At 45.5% G+C, this 16,398-nt stretch overlaps 1 protein-coding gene across 2 annotated transcripts in view; it reads right to left on the minus strand.

The window, feature by feature from the left end:
• LOC137532016 (NACHT, LRR and PYD domains-containing protein 3-like) overlaps positions 1-16,398 on the minus strand; it is a 97,955-nt gene that overhangs the window by 68,803 nt on the left and 12,754 nt on the right. For both annotated transcript variants that reach the window (XM_068252107.1, XM_068252106.1), the window contains exons 3-4: positions 11,787-11,947; positions 45-216 (exon numbers count right to left, since the gene is read on the minus strand). In XM_068252107.1, coding sequence (XP_068108208.1) covers positions 45-216; positions 11,787-11,947 — 333 coding nt within the window. The remainder of the gene's footprint in view (positions 1-44; positions 217-11,786; positions 11,948-16,398) is intronic.

The raw sequence follows: 16,398 nt of genomic DNA on the forward strand, positions 1-16,398 counted from the left end.
GAATCATCCCGTATAACACGAAACAGTCCACAATAAGACGTTACCTTCGATGTGCTGGATCTCTCCGAGCACTGCCAGTAGGTTGTGATAAGGATGGAGAGTCCGTAGAGCATGGAGACTTTCTAAGAATCCAATCACTGCTTCTCTTCCTGCATCCAATACAGTCTGTACCAAACGCACTGAATATTCAGAGGCTTCCTTCACACATTCATAATACTAGAATCACAGAAGAAAATTAAGTTCAGGAGCATTGTAAGGTATCAAAACAAGGTTAAAAAAGAGATGACGGGAGCCACCTCCAGGGACTTGTAGGACATACTAGGAGACAACTAGGAGGCACTAAAGTCCTCACCTTACGATGCAGGGAAATGAATCCAGAGACTTCTCCCTGACAATGAGCGCTACGTCGATCCATCTTCCTTCATGTTCCGGCCGGCGGGTATGCGTGATGTTACACAACGGGTGTGACGAGACTTCAAACGATTGCGGTATTTTGTGCAGGGGGAGTCGGAGAACTCAAAGATCCGATCCACCGTGACAGTCATTACCGCCACCCTGACACTAAGCGACAGTCACGTGATTGTGCGCCTGTACCCACGCCGCAAGATCACGTAAAACGATCGCTCGTCGCTCAAAAATATTGCCGGTCGTCAGGGAAATCGTCAGGAATCGTCTGAAAATTTGCAAGGTGGGTACGGGCCTTTAGAGTACCCTTTGAGGCCTGTAAATAGTAGTGCTCTACTCGCCAGATTTTTTTCACTTGTCAGTAGTGATGATTGTAAAAAGCTAATAACGATTACGTTAAATTTCACGTAAATTTTTGCAATTATGTACATAATTACGATTTGTAAATTCTATTGATTTTGTTTAATCTCTTGTCACCAAAATTGCTACATATGTTAAGAATAGTGGGTACTAGTCAAACAAATAATTTTTCCAAAAAGACCTTGTAGTTTGTGAGAAAATCAATTTTAAAGAGACTCTGTAACTAAAAAAAAACGTTCCCCTGGGAGGGTACTCACCTCGGGAAGGGGAAGCCTCAGGGTCCCAATGAGGCTTCCCCCTCCCCTGTAGCTGCAGGCAGTCCAGCGCTGGCTCCCCCGAAGTGCCTGACAATCCTCCCTCGACAAGCCTGACAAGCTACATTTATTTACCTTCCCTGTCTCCAATGGGGGCGCTGTTGCGGCTCTCAGCACGGAGATAGGCGGAAATAGCCGATCTCCGCCGGGTCCGCTCTACTACGCAGGTGCAGCATACTTGCGCCTGCACAGTAGAGCGGCCTGACAGCGATCTGTTATTTCCGCCTATCTCCGAGCGGAGAGCCAATACTGCGCTGGAGCCGGGAAGGTAAATATTTACATCCCCGCCGTTCAGGGACCTTCTTTGCCGCCACCGTGGGACACAGGAGGACGGAGGAAGTCTCGATAGGATCCGGAGGCTTCCGCCACCTGAGGTGAGTACCCCCCAGGGGAACTTTTTCTTGTTACAGGTTTTCTTTAAAAATGCAAAGGGAAAATGTTTTTTCCTTAGGAATTTTATAATCGATTTTCTCAAAAACTCCTTTTTGACTTGTACCCAGTATTCTCCTTAACATGTCGCAATTTTGGTGAGAATAGCATGTATGAGCGCTGTGCTATTAACTGCTAAAATCGGATCAAAATTACATGAAATTTACACGAAAATGTGAAATTACAGTTCCTGATTGCAATTACAGACAAAATTAATTATGATTATTTGCACCGTAATTGCAAATTTTTCTGCAGAATTACCACTATGAAAAATGTGTGATCATCACTATGTGCCAGTCGCGTAAAGGGGCACTATGGGGAAATATTGTAAAATTTAAAATACACTATGTGCAAACATAGACAAATAAGAAGTACGTTTTTTCCAGAGTAAAATGAGCTATTAATTACTTTTCTCCTATAAAAACAGGGAACACCAAGAGCCCCAATAGTGTAATTCGTACTGGACAAGGTGGCAATAAGTTTGTATTGCTAAATACTCACAAGTCAGGGTCACCATTGGGCAACCACTGTAAAGGCAGGTGGGGAGATTGTCCTGACCCCACTCAGGATTAAGAAGTCGCTCTCTGTAGACAGGAAGAAAGGGTAGCAACCCTCCACCAAGGGTGGACTCAAAATTGTATACAATGAACAGAGGCGCCAAAAGTATAAGATTAGATTAAATGAGCTTAAAAACCAACTTAAATGGCAAAATTGAAGGAGGAAGTGGTGGTCTTACCTCCCTCAAGCAGACACGACAACGACTGCGATTCAGACAGTCAAACACATTTATTAGGAACTCCAAAAAGAAATGCAACGCGTTTCGCAGGTTCAACCCCGCTTCATCAGGCAATATCCTATGTTGCTGTCACTTACAGTAGGTAGTAGAAATCTGACAGAAGCGACAGGTTTTGGACTAGTCCATCTCTTCATAAACAATGATGCTGGCCCGCTTCCCTGCTTGTTAGACAGTTTTTTGGCAGTTGGACAGAGAAACTGCCATTCACTAAGTGCTTTTGAAAATAAATAAATTCCTGAGACTCCCCCATAAAGAGATGGACTAGTCCAAATCCTGTCGCTTCTGTCAGATTTCTACTACCTACTGTAAGTGGCAGCAACATAGGAGAAGAGTAATATATACGGCTCATTTTACTCTGGAAAAAATATACTTCCTATTTGTATATGTCTGCACAGATTTTACATTTTAGGCCATAGTGCCCCTTTAACAGACAAAAAAAAGCTTTTCTGGGCAGAGACTACTGGGCAGAAAAAAAAATAAAAAAAAATAATATATATATATATATATATATATATATATATATATATATATATCCATATCCATTGTGGCAGGAACACTTCTAGACAAACAAAAACTATACGCACCCTAGAAATGCTGCACAGGAGAGTAATTAGGCTATACCCTCCCTTAGGCCCAGTGCACACCGAGCGGTTTTTGGAGCGATCAATGGGATAGTGCACACCGGCGGTTTGAGGTTTTTGCCAAGCCGCAAACGCGCCTCCTGCTGCACGTTTGCGGTTTCTGAAAGCGTTTCGTCCTGAATGTAAAGTATAGGAAAAATGCAAACCGATCTGAAAAACTCTACTTCAGAGCGGTTTGCCAGGCGTTTTTGTTACAGTAGCTGTTCAGTAACAGCTTTTACTGTAACAATATGTGTAATCTGCTACCCAAAAACGCACCCAAAACCGCTAGGTATGTTTAGAAAACCTCTCTAAACATACCTAGAATCGCTCTGAAATCAGCTCCAAAAACCGCTAGCGTTTTGTGGATCTGCTAGCGGTTTTGGTGTGCACTGGGCCTGATCTACCGTTTTTCAGAGCGGTTTTGGTGTGCACTGGGCCTTACAAATGATGTAAAAAGCCAGTTTGGCCACTTGTTTATGCACTGTACACAACACATTTTGTTAGTCAAACCTCCTCGCTCAGTGAAAACAGCCCCTATAGCAGAGGTGCCCACACTTTTTCGGTCTGCGAGCTACTTTCTAAAATAAGCAAGTCAAAATGATTTACCTATGTACAATTTTAGGAGCACAATTGTATAAACAGAATGGAAAATGTAGTGCGGTCAGGATCTACCACTTCGCGATCTACCGGTAAATCGCAATCTACCCATTGGGCACCCCACCTTATAGTGTTCACAGACTGAGAGGGTATAATTATGACTATGGCCTCGATTCATAAAAATGTGTTCGGTGAAGTAAATCAGTGCTGGGAAACTCCGCGCTCGGTATTTCTGACTTCTGGGTGGTCATTCATAAAATGTTGCTAGTTGTGATAGCAGAGCGTAGATTTCCCGCTGTAGGCAGGCGGTAAGCGGTCGGGAGCCTTGCGGAAACACAGGCGCTGGCTGAGTCCCTCCGTGCGGTGTTCTCTCTGCTGCTGCTTGGGAGGTCCGTCCCATTCACTGCAATGTATTCCGCACGCTTCTCGCCACATCAGAGGGAGCGGTATTCCCCGTCTGCATACCGCTTCCTCTAATCTTTATAAATTGACATTTGTTACTTTTGTTAAGATAATCACCGCACAAGGCGGTGATTTATTGTTCTTTTCAGGAATGTCAGCTTTTCATGCGGAAAAAGCCTTTATGAATACAAGTTTTGCTATGTGGTCAGTAAAGTGAGCTGTTTTCAGCATTTCCGCATGTGGGAATGCTTTATGAATCGAGGCCATTATGTTAAAATCATTGTTCTCTAGACACTGTTATACTTGTTAAAGCCGATGTGAGTCGCAAAAAGCATTTATACAGCGCTTAAATAAACACCCATGTGGCCAAACTGGCTTTTCATGTCTTTTGAGGATGTAGTGTCCCTTAGCTCTCTCTCCATAGTTTATGTTTTGTCTAAGGTTAAACCAAAAAACACTTCCAACAGCATGACACCATGGGTCATATTTACTAAAGCTGCAACATGTTGCGTTTCATCAATGATAAGCAGATATTTATTTTAAAAAAAGTTAGGTAGTGGCAAGCCTCTGGATGAGGAGCCAATAATGGGCGCAATTCGTATTATAGATAGCCGTTATGCTATTTAGTGGGCAGCTGCAAGTAAATTGTTATTTATCGTATTATTGTTTGTGGGGATCTGGAGGTTTTTAGGTTAGGCACCACCAGGGGTGGTCTTAGGGTTAGTCAACACCAGGGGGGTCTTAGGGTTAGGCACCATGGAGGGGGTCTTAGGGTTAGGCACTACGTCTTAGGGTTAGTCAACACCAGGGGGTCCTAAGGTTAGGCACCACCAGGGGGGGTCTTAGGGTTAGTCAACACCAGGGGGTCCTAAGGTTAGGCACCACCAGGGGGGGTCTTAGGGTTAGTCAACACCAGGGGGTCCTAAGGTTAGGCACCACCAGGGGGGTCTTAGGGTTAGTCAACACCAGGGGGGTCTTAGGGTAAGGCACCACCAGGGGGGTCTTAGGGTTAGTCAACCCCATGGGGGGTCTTAGGGTAAGGCACCACCAGGGGGGTCTTAGGGTTAGTCAACCCCATGGGGGGTCTTAGGGTTAGGCACCACGGAGGGGTTCTTAGGGTTAGGCACCACCAGGGGGTCTTAGGGTTAGGCACCACCAGGGGGAGTCTTAGAGTTAGGCACCACTAGGGGAGGGTTCTATGTGAGAGTAGGGAGAGGTTAGGTTATAGTGAAATATTGGCAAAAATTTCCGATATTTCACAATATGAATCCGGTTGTAAAATATCTATTATTATTCTACTACTGCAATTAAATTGTTATTTATCGTTTGACACAATTAAATTGTTATTTATTATTTGTACCTAAATCAGCTTGCAACTTTTTTAAATGTATGCTCTGGATGGATGGTCCAGATCCCTCTACAGTCCACTGTTTCAGCGCAGTGTCCTTCTATAGCTACTCAACTCATGACAGTGGAAGGTTTCTTCTGGCTGCACTCCCAGCCTTGGACAAGTGCATCTAGACTGGGCATGCGCAGGTCACAGCCTCCTCATGCCCGGTAGAATTAAATAATTGTGCAAGGCCAAGCACAGGCAGCTTCATCTTGCTGGCCATGTACAGACCTTACTTGCACATGACCAGTCTGGGTGTGAGCGTACATATGAAATCACCGCCACTAGAGGCAAGGTGGGCCCAGGGCCAGATTTATACTTTTTACTTCCCAAGGCCCACAATCATCAGCCACCCCTTGACCAAAAGCATCCTTAGCCACCCCAAGCACAGCAGGGATTAGATTGTAAGCTCATCTGAGGACAGTTAGCGACATGATTGCAGGAATTAGAAGGCGACAGCAGAAATGTGACGACCGAAGTGTCAGAAGTTGTGGAGCAGTGTTAAGCGTATCAGAAGGAAGGAAGGCAATGGCAGCATAGGCAATTTAACACTTGCTTATACAGTGAAAGAGTGAAACACCCCCCCCCCTCCCCCCATCCCAGAACGAGTTTGCTTTTCACAAAATCGAACTTGTTTATCTCTCATAGTGGGCAGTGCACTTCCAAACAAACAAAAACAAAAAAGAAAACACTTAATATCATGTACCATATTTTGATTCTAAATAATGCACAATACACTGCACACAATTAGCACCCCACTGTTGCCCCATGCTTTCCTGGATGCCCTAGGCCATGGCCTATGCGGCCTTGCCTGAAATCTGGCCATGGGCGGGCCAAATGACAACTCACCCTGTTGCTGCTCAAATCCCTGTCGGCGTTTAAGGGACTCCGAGCAGTGCAGAAACTATGGAAAGATGCATATCATTTTAAAGGTCTCTTTCTCCTCTTTCCAATGATATATAAACCACCGCCCTACGCCTTTTAGTTTTCGCTATTTTCGCGATTGAAATTGCCGCGGCCGCGATTTCAATCGCAAAAATAGAGAAAACTAAAAGCCGTAGGGCGACGATTTAGGTGTGAAAGAAGAGAAAGAGAGCTTTAAAATGATATCTATCTTCCCATAGTTACATTGTATTACACAGGGCGACTTTTTCCTGAAGTCAGCAGCTCCATTCTGCTGAATGGAGCTGCTGACACTGGGGAAAGTGTCGTCCTGTGTAATACAAGTAACTATGGAAAGATGGATATCATTTTAAAGCTTTCTTTCGCCTCTTTCTGGCGACACCTAAATCGTCACCCTACGCCTTTTAGTTTTCTCTATTTTCGCGATTGAAATCGCAGCCGCGGCAATTTCAATCGCGAAAATAGCGAAAACTGAAAGGCGTAGGGTGGCGGTTTATATATCATTGGAAAGAGGAGAAAGAGACCTTTAAAATGATATGCATCTTTCCATAGTTTCTGCACTGCTCGGAGTCCCTTTAAATACTATTCCCCCTCTGAGCCGTAGCAACTCAGAGGGAGGAGTTATTTGGGGTCTAACAATCACCGGAACCAGGGGCGTAACTAGAAATCACTGGGCCCCCCTGTGAATATTTGGGTGGGCCCCCCCGAATATTTGGGTGGGCCCCCCCGGGCCCCCCCCCCATAGGTGCCAAATAATCGTAATGGGGCAACGTTTCACTGTAAATTAATTGTAAAGTGGGCAGCATTTTACCAGACAATCGTAATGTGGGCCAGAAAATCGTAATGTGGGCAGAGTTCACCAGAAAATCGTAATGTGGGCCTTTAGAAAATCATAATGTGGGCAGAGTTCACCAGAAAATCGTAATGTGGGCACCAGTCACCAGAAAATTGTAACGTGGACAACATTCACCAGACAATCGTAATGTGGGCAGCAGACACCAGAAAATCGCAATGTGGGCAGCAGTGACCAGAAAATCGTAATGTGGGCAGCAGACACCAGAAAATCCTAATGTGGGCAGCAGTCACCAGAAAATCGCAATGTGGGCAGCAGTGACCAGAAAATCGTAATGTGGGCAGCAGACACCAGAAAATCGCAATGTGGACAGCAGACACCTGAAAATCGCAATGTGGGCAGCAGACACCTGAAAATCCTAATGTGGGCAGCAGACACCTGAAAATCACAATGTGGGCAGCAGACACCTGAAAATCATTATGTGGGCGGCAGACACCTGAAAATCGTAATGTGGGCAGCAGACACCTGAAAATCGTAATGTGGGCAGCAGACACCTGAAAATCGTAATGTGGGCAGCAGACACCTGAAAATCGCAATGTGGGCAGCAGACACCTGAAAATCGCAATGTGGGCAGCAGACACCAGAAAATCGCAATGTGGGCAGCAGACACCAGAAAATCATAATATGGGCAGCAGACACCTGAAAATCGTAATGTGGGCAGCAGACACCAGAAAATCGTAATGTGGGCAGCAGACACCAGAAAATCGTAATGTGGGCAGCAGGCACCTGAAAATCGTAATGTGGGCAGCAGACACCAGAAAATCGTAATGTGGGTAGCAGGCACCTGAAAATCGTAATGTGGGCAGCAGACACCTGAAAATCCCCCTGCAGAATTTCAGAGCGGGCCCACCCCCCCGGGGCCCGCTCGTGGCCAGTTTTGGGGGGCTGGAGGGGTGGCAGCATGAGGGGAAAGCCTTGCCCACAGTCGGCGGGGAGAGGGGAAGTTCCCTCCTCTCCCTCACCTCGGGGCTCTCCCCTCTGCGCCCCCCTCCAGCTAGTGAATGTGTGTGGGCAGCGGGCAGCAGCGGTGGCGGGATACATACCTTCTTCCTTGCGTTCCATCGCCGCCTTCTCGCTCTAGCGGCTGACGTCACTTCCGCTTCCGGAAGTGACGTCAGCCGCTAGAGCGAGAAGGCGGCGATGGAACGCAAGGAAGAAGGTATGTATCCCGCCGCCGCTGCTGCCCACACACATTCACTAACTGGAGGGGGGCGCAGAGGGGAGAGCGGTTTATATATCATTGGAAAGAGGAGAAAGAGAGCTTTAAAATGATATGCATCTTTCCATAGTTTCTGCACTGCTCGGAGTCCCTTTAAATACTATTCCCCCTCTGAGCCGTAGCAACTCAGAGGGAGGAGTTATTTGGGGTCTAACAATCACCGGAACCAGGGGCGTAACTAGAAATCACTGGGCCCCCCTGCGAATATTTGGATGGGGCCCCCCCATAGGTGCCAAATAATCGTAATGGGGCAGCGTTTCACTGTAAATTAATTGTAAAGTGGGCAGCATTTTACCAGACAATCGTAATGTGGGCCAGAAAATCGTAATGTGGGCAGAGTTCACCAGAAAATCGTAATGTGGGCCTTTAGAAAATCATAATGTGGGCAGAGTTCACCAGAAAATCGTAATGTGGGCACCAGTCACCAGAAAATTGTAACGTGGACAGCATTCACCAGACAATCGTAATGTGGGCAGCAGACACCAGAAAATCGCAATGTGGGCAGCAGTGACCAGAAAATCGTAATGTGGGCAGCAGACACCAGAAAATCCTAATGTGGGCAGCAGTCACCAGAAAATCACAATGTGGGCAGCAGTGACCAGAAAATCGTAATGTGGGCAGCTGACACCAGAAAATCGCAATGTGGGCAGCAGACACCTGAAAATCGCAATGTGGGCAGCAGACACCTGAAAATCCTAATGTGGGCAGCAGACACCTGAAAATCACAATGTGGGCAGCAGACACCTGAAAATCATTATGTGGGCGGCAGACACCTGAAAATCGTAATGTGGGCAGCAGACACCTGAAAATCGTAATGTGGGCAGCAGACACCTGAAAATCGTAATGTGGGCAGCAGACACCTGAAAATCGCAATGTGGGCAGCAGTGACCAGAAAATCGTAATGTGGGCAGCAGACACCTGAAAATCGCAATGTGGGCAGCAGACACCTGAAAATCGCAATGTGGGCAGCAGACACCAGAAAATCGCAATGTGGGCAGCAGACACCAGAAAATCATAATATGGGCAGCAGACACCTGAAAATCGTAATGTGGGCAGCAGACACCAGAAAATCGTAATGTGGGCAGCAGACACCAGAAAATCGTAATGTGGGCAGCAGGCACCTGAAAATCGTAATGTGGGCAGCAGACACCAGAAAATCGTAATGTGGGCAGCAGGCACCTGAAAATCGTAATGTGGGCAGCAGACACCTGAAAATCCCCCTGCAGAATTTCAGAGCGGGCCCACCCCCCCCGGGGCCCGCTCGTGGCCGGTTTTGGGGGGCTGGAGGGGTGGCAGCATGAGGGGAAAGCCTTGCCCACAGTCGGCGGGGAGAGGGGAAGTTCCCCCCTCTCCCTCACCTCGGGGCTCTCCCCTCTGCGCCCCCCTCCAGCTAGTTAATGTGTGTGGGCAGCGGGCAGCAGCGGCGGCGGGATACATACCTTCTTCCTTGCGTTCCATCGCCGCCTTCTCGCTCTAGCGGCTGACGTCACTTCCGCTTCCGGAAGTGACGTCAGCCGCTAGAGCGAGAAGGCGGCGATGGAACGCAAGGAAGAAGGTATGTATCCCGCCGCCGCTGCTGCCCACACACATTCACTAACTGGAGGGGGGCGCAGAGGGGAGAGCCCCGAGGTGAGGGAGAGGAGGGAACTTCCCCTCTCCCCGCCGACTGTGGGCAAGGCTTTCCCCTCATGCTGCCACCCCTCCAGCCCCCAAAAAATGGCCCCGAGCGGGCCCCAGGGGGGGGCCGCCCCCCCCCCCCCCCCCCCCGCGGGCGCAGGCGCTGCAGGGCCTATTGTTACGCCCCTGACCGGAACCCCAAATTACCCTCACGATCCCCATGGAGTATTACATTACTGCTATGGCAGCACCTAGTTTCGGTGCTCAGTGCTTAGTAACATGCGCTGAAACCACCGGCTTCCGGATGTGAGCCACTGTGGCTGGGACCACAGCCAGAAGATGAAAAAGGGACCCTGTGCTGGAATGGTGGGTTTTACAAGGATCCAGGAAACCAGTCTGGACTATCTTCCAACTACTGAGTTAAAGTACCTAACTATTTTTTAGACTTGATTAATGTGTTCTCTAAAAGAAAGTGTGGACATTAAAGAAGAAAAAGTACCCAATATGCAGCACCAGACCACTCCAAATAATATTCAAATTACAAATTATTTATTTGATGAAGAGCTAACACAATTAAAAACAATATTAAAATTCACCAAAAGGTGATAGCAGCGGTGTACATGAATAACAATAATAATAATAATAATTATCCATATTTATAAGACCTCACACCCAAAAATTATTAGGTATATAATATTTTCAAGTAATAAGTCAAAAAAGGACCCTCTAATTTAACAATTAAAAAATTGGGGCCATGTATACTGTGCAAATTGCAAAGGTGCCAAGGGTATAATACCTAAATATATGACAGATAGACTGGGACATGAAAAAGCATGTGCCACAGATATAGAGTAAACACCAATCAATGGAAAAAAAAATATAAATAAAAACACATCCAAAAAGTGCCCAAAGGTGCAGATATTGAAAAAGGTAAGGAACCAGACTTACAAGTGGTAGAGGAGGACGCCGCTTTACACCGCCAACCACCTTAATGCATCACACGGGCTCGATCCGCTTCAGAGAGAGGCCTCTCTCCGTGTGATGCATTAAGGCGGTTGGCGGTGTAAAGCGGCGTCCTCCTCTACCACTTGTAAGTCTGGTTCCTTACCTTTTTCAATATCTGCACCTTTGGGCACTTTTTGGATGTGTTTTTATTTATATTTTTTTTTCCATTGATTGGTGTTTACTCTATATCTGTGGCACATGCTTTTTCATGTCCCAGTCTATCTGTCATATATTTAGGTATTATACCCTTGGCACCTTTGCAATTTGCACAGTATACATGGCCCCAATTTTTTAATTGTTAAATTAGAGGGTCCTTTTTTGACTTATTACTTGAAAATATTATATACCTAATAATTTTTGGGTGTGAGGTCTTATAAATATGGATAATTATTATTATTATTATTGTTATTCATGTACACCGCTGCTATCACCTTTTGGTGAATTTTAATATTGTTTTTAATTGTGTTAGCTCTTCATCAAATAAAGAATTTGTAATTTGAATATTATTTGGAGTGGTCTGGTGCTGCATATTGGGTACTTTTTCTTCTTTAATGTCCATGGTTGTTTGATTACCCAATTAGCACATTCCGTCCTCATTATCTTAATTGCTATTACTAGGATGGTGCTTATCCATATGTTTGCTCTAAAAGAAAGTCACAAACAATGATGGTCATGTCTCGGAGAACTCATGGAGAAACAGGTGATTAGTTGGGTCAGGTGATAGATGTGTATGTTTCTGAATTGCTAGTCAATTTTCATGTGATAAAGCAGGATGTGATCACAGCAAATCTATCACCTGATCAAACAAATCACATGTTCTCCTTGAATTCTCATAGACATGACCATCGCTAGTCACCAATGACCTTTACATACCTCAACCTCCAGAAAAGTTCGTGATTTGAGCTCTGACAATAAGCTCTGCTTGTTGAGAATCTCCACAATGTAGACCAGGTCCTCCGTGAAATATTCATATAACATCCTCAGCTCGCACATTCTGAATTGAGATAGATGCTGGTGAAACTTGCGTTCATCATCTGGAGAGGAAAATAAGAAGTTATAGCCCAGGCTAACTCTCCCAAGTTCTTCATTGTTAGTAAAGGTGGATAGGGGGACTATGCTATTACTCACACCGTTTTAGAATTTGATGTATCTATTCAGGGGCGATTGGCCCATGACGCCAAGTGACATCTGCATCAGGCGGCATGGGCCCTGGGGCTGCAATCCGTCTGCCCCCCTCCCCTTACTGCTCGACCCCTCTCCCCACGCGACCGTCGCTCATGTTACCGTCTGAGCTGGTAGCTGCTTCCTCTATTATAGTGCCTGCGGGTGGAGGGGGGAGAAGGCACTGAGGGCAACTATACTAGCTATACTGGGGCAACTATATTATCTATACTGGGGCAACTATACTATCTATACTGGGGGCAACTATATTAGCTATACTGGAGGCAACTATACTATCTATACTGGGGCAACTATTCCAGCTAACTATACTGGCGGCAACTATATTATCTATACTGGGGCAACTATATTATCTATACTGGGGCAACTATACTATCTATACTGGGGCAACTATATTAGCTATACTGGAGGCAACTATACTATCTATACTGGGGCAACTATACTATCTATACTGGGGGCAACTATATTATCTATACTGGGGCAATTATACTATCTATACTGGGGCAACTATATTATCTATACTGGGGCAACTATACTATCTATACTGGGGGCAACTATATTAGCTATACTGGCAGCAACTATACTATCTATACTGGGGGCTGGGGCAACTATTCCAGCTAACTATACTGGCGGCAACTATACTATCTATACTAGGGCAACTATACCAGTTAACTATACTGGGGGCAACTATACTATCTATACTGGGGCAACTATACCAGCTAACTATACTGGCGGCAACTATACTATCTATACTAGGGCAACTATACCAGCTAACTATACTGGCGGCAACTATACTATCTATACTGGGGCAACTATACCAGCTAACTATACTGGGGGTAACTATACTATCTATACTGGGGCAACTATACTATCTATACTGGGGGCTAATATATTATCTATACTGGGGCAACTATACCAGCTAACTATACTGGGGGCAACTATACTATCTATACTGGGGCAACTATACTATCTATACTGGGGGCAACTATATTAGCTATACTGGAGGCAACTATACTATCTATACTGGGGCAACTATACTACGGCAACTATACTGGGGCAGCTATACTAGCTAACTCTACTGGGGCAACTATACTACCTATACTGCGGCAACTCTACTACCTACACTGTGGGCAACTATGCTAGCTACCTATACTGTGGCACATATACTAGCTACCTATACTGGGTCACCTATACCTGGCTACTTACCTACCTATACTGTTGGTAAAAGTTTTTAGGTGCTGTGCGATCACTCCAAGTTGGGAGGGGGTGACACACATCCTCACAAGTTTGCCTCAGGCAGCAAGAAGTCTAAATCCAGCCCTCTATCTATTCCAGAGAAACTCTCTTTGCAAAAGTCAGTCACATGACCCAGAGATCTGAGCACTATATAGTGTTCTCAGCAGGGTGGGAGTTCCTTCCTCTGTGGGTGGGGCCAGCTCTGTGTTAATACTTATAATTGGAAATAATTAACAGGATTTCTTTGAGTATTTGCATCGTTCTATTTTTGTTTTAGTTGGGCTTTAAAAGGGGAGCAATACACACACATAGCACTGAAGTGTAAAGCTCTCCATAAGTTCTCTTCAACCTTCACTCATCTCATGAAACTCTCCTATCCTCAGCTTTGGCCACCTCATCTCACTCTCACATCTAGGACTTCTCAAAAGCATCACTTCTCCTTTGGAACTCTCCACCACATCTTACTTGCCATGCTCCAAGGCTTGACACCTTTTAATGTTCTCTCTCCTCTGCAGACCAGAGTACCACCTGTCAAAGTCCCCTCTTCAGACATGTCCACTTCTGTACCAGATGTCCAAAAGCTCTCTGCCTCATCTCATTGCTCAGATTGAACATAGGTTTCTCAGAATTGAAATGAAGGGCACACTACCAGCTAGATTTCCAAAAAACAGACATCTGTTTACAAAGTCAGCTACAATATTGTATACTAATATCTTTGGAAACTGATCCCTAGAAGTCTCCTGTAACCTTGTCACGAATTATACAGAATATACTGTAAGCAGCGTATAGTGAATAGAATTATATCCCCCGGCAGACCGGACAGGTTACTGGTTTAGGTATTCTTCTGTATCTGTTGGTTGTCATGTTTCTTAAACAATACCAACAGAAGGGACTTTTTATGCAGTGTACATCATTCATGCTTGGCTGGGCAAGAAGAATGGAGGGACATTCTTGTAGCTAATAAAAAGCAAGGGAAAAGAAAAATCAAGCCTCTTGGTTATTCTAGTGTCTGTGACACTAATGGCCCATACTCACGAGGGACTTTTGTCGCCTCAACACGCGGCGCGCGCGTGTTGCGGCGACAGGTCGCCCGTGAGTATGGGCCGTTGCACGCGCGCGCACCCCGAACTGTCGCCCGTCGCTCATGTCGCCATGCGATTGAAAGTTTCAATCGCATGGCGACAGTTGCCACCGCACCTCCGCCGCAACTGTCGCTAGTCCGCGTGAGTACGCGGACTAGCGACAGCAACCTCCATTAAAGTATATGGAGCTTCCGCCGGAGGGAGGAGGAACGTCGGCGACAGCTTCCGCCTCGCCGCTGGTCCCTCTTCCGCGTGTGTACGCGGAGGGACCTGGCGAGGAGCTGTCGCCGGCCTGTCGCCCACACACTCATGTGTGCTGGCGACAGGCAACATTTGCAGCCCGTGAGTACGGGCCATAAGGCTTGCTTCACACACAAAAAGGTGTCCAGTCCTATCAGTTGGCATCGGTTTAACCACTTCAGCCCGCGGGAATTTTTCACCTTATGCATCGGAGCAATTTTCACCTCCTATTCATTCGCTAATAACTTTATCACTACTTATCACAATTTATTGATCTATATCTTGTTTTTTCCGCCTCTAATTAGGCTTTCTGTGGGTGGTAGATTTTGCTAAGAGCCACTTTACCGTAAATGCATTAATCCACGCTACCATAATTAAAACCTATGTATTTTATTTATCCGTTTGTCTCAATTATTATACCATTTAAATTTTGTCCCTATCACAATGTATGGCGACAATATTTTATTTAGAAATAAAGGTGCATTGTTTCTGTTTTGCGTCCATCACTATTTACAAGCTTATAATTTAAAAAATGTTTGTAGTATACCCCCCTTAAATTGCATATTTAAAAAGTTCAGACCCTTAGGTAACTATTTATGTCTTTTTTTTTTTTTTTAATTGTAATTTTTTTCCCCAATTAAAAAATGTATTTGTGTAATATTTTGGTGTGGGACATAAACAGTTTATTTTTAATGTTGTTATATGTGTAAATTGTATTGTAAAAAATGTGTAGCTGTAGTTTTACTATTTGGCCACAAGATGGCCACCTTCATTTTTGTTTACTCTCCTTGTACTTCTCGCTAAGCTGAAGTACAAGGGGGATGCGGAAATCTGTCCGGGCAGAAGAACTGAAGCCTCACAGGTGAGCGCTTCGGTTTTTCTGCGGGGGAAAGGGATCGGTGATCAGGAACCATGTTCCCTTTCACTGATCCCAGGGACACAACTGGGACGCTGGGGCGCACCTGTGATCGCAGGCGGGAGCGCGCCCAAGCGCGGGAGCGCTGCAGAGTTGCCGCCCGGACGTGAGCTTCACGTCCGGGCGGCGGAAATGGTTAATATGTATTTCTTTGGCTGTGTTCACACATAAATCTGTAGATTTCCGGTCCAGTCAGGTAAAACTGACTTCCCAAAACGGATGCAAAACTGACAGAACATAAGAGATTTATGCGTGAACCAAGCATTGTCAAGGTGTGTGAAAACGTACGTTGTACTAATGGAGTATTTAGCCAATTAGCAATCCCACCCAAGTTGTGTCGTTGTAGACAACTCATGACAGGGCAGTGGAGGCCGGCAAAACGTGGGCTGTCAAATACAGGTGCAGGGAGTGCTTTCATATTTATTTTAGCTATATCCCTGTATAATCCAGTGCTGGTCGTAATGGAGAAAGCTACGCTTACGGATCATTACGCGTAATTTTACGCTATTACGCATTACGAAATTACGCTTACGGCATAGAGAGTCAATTTCGGTACATGTCTATAATTACGCATAGCACTTACGCAATTACGCGTAAGTATACCGCAATTTGGGTTATTACGTTATTGGTTTACGCGTAAAATCCTACTAGCAATTAATGCGTAAGGTCATGCTGCCAAGCGGAAAAGTTGACGCATGGATCAATGTTAGGTAGCCGCCGACTTTAAGGGTTAATAGCAAAGCCCCCTTAAGTGCTAAGAGCCTCAAATTTGGAGAATATATTAAGGAGATCAGAAGGAATAAGAGGAAAAATTTTTTTTTCAAAAAGACCT

This window comes from Hyperolius riggenbachi, chromosome 9 (assembly GCF_040937935.1).
Source record: "Hyperolius riggenbachi isolate aHypRig1 chromosome 9, aHypRig1.pri, whole genome shotgun sequence".
Lineage (NCBI taxonomy): Eukaryota > Metazoa > Chordata > Amphibia > Anura > Hyperoliidae > Hyperolius > Hyperolius riggenbachi.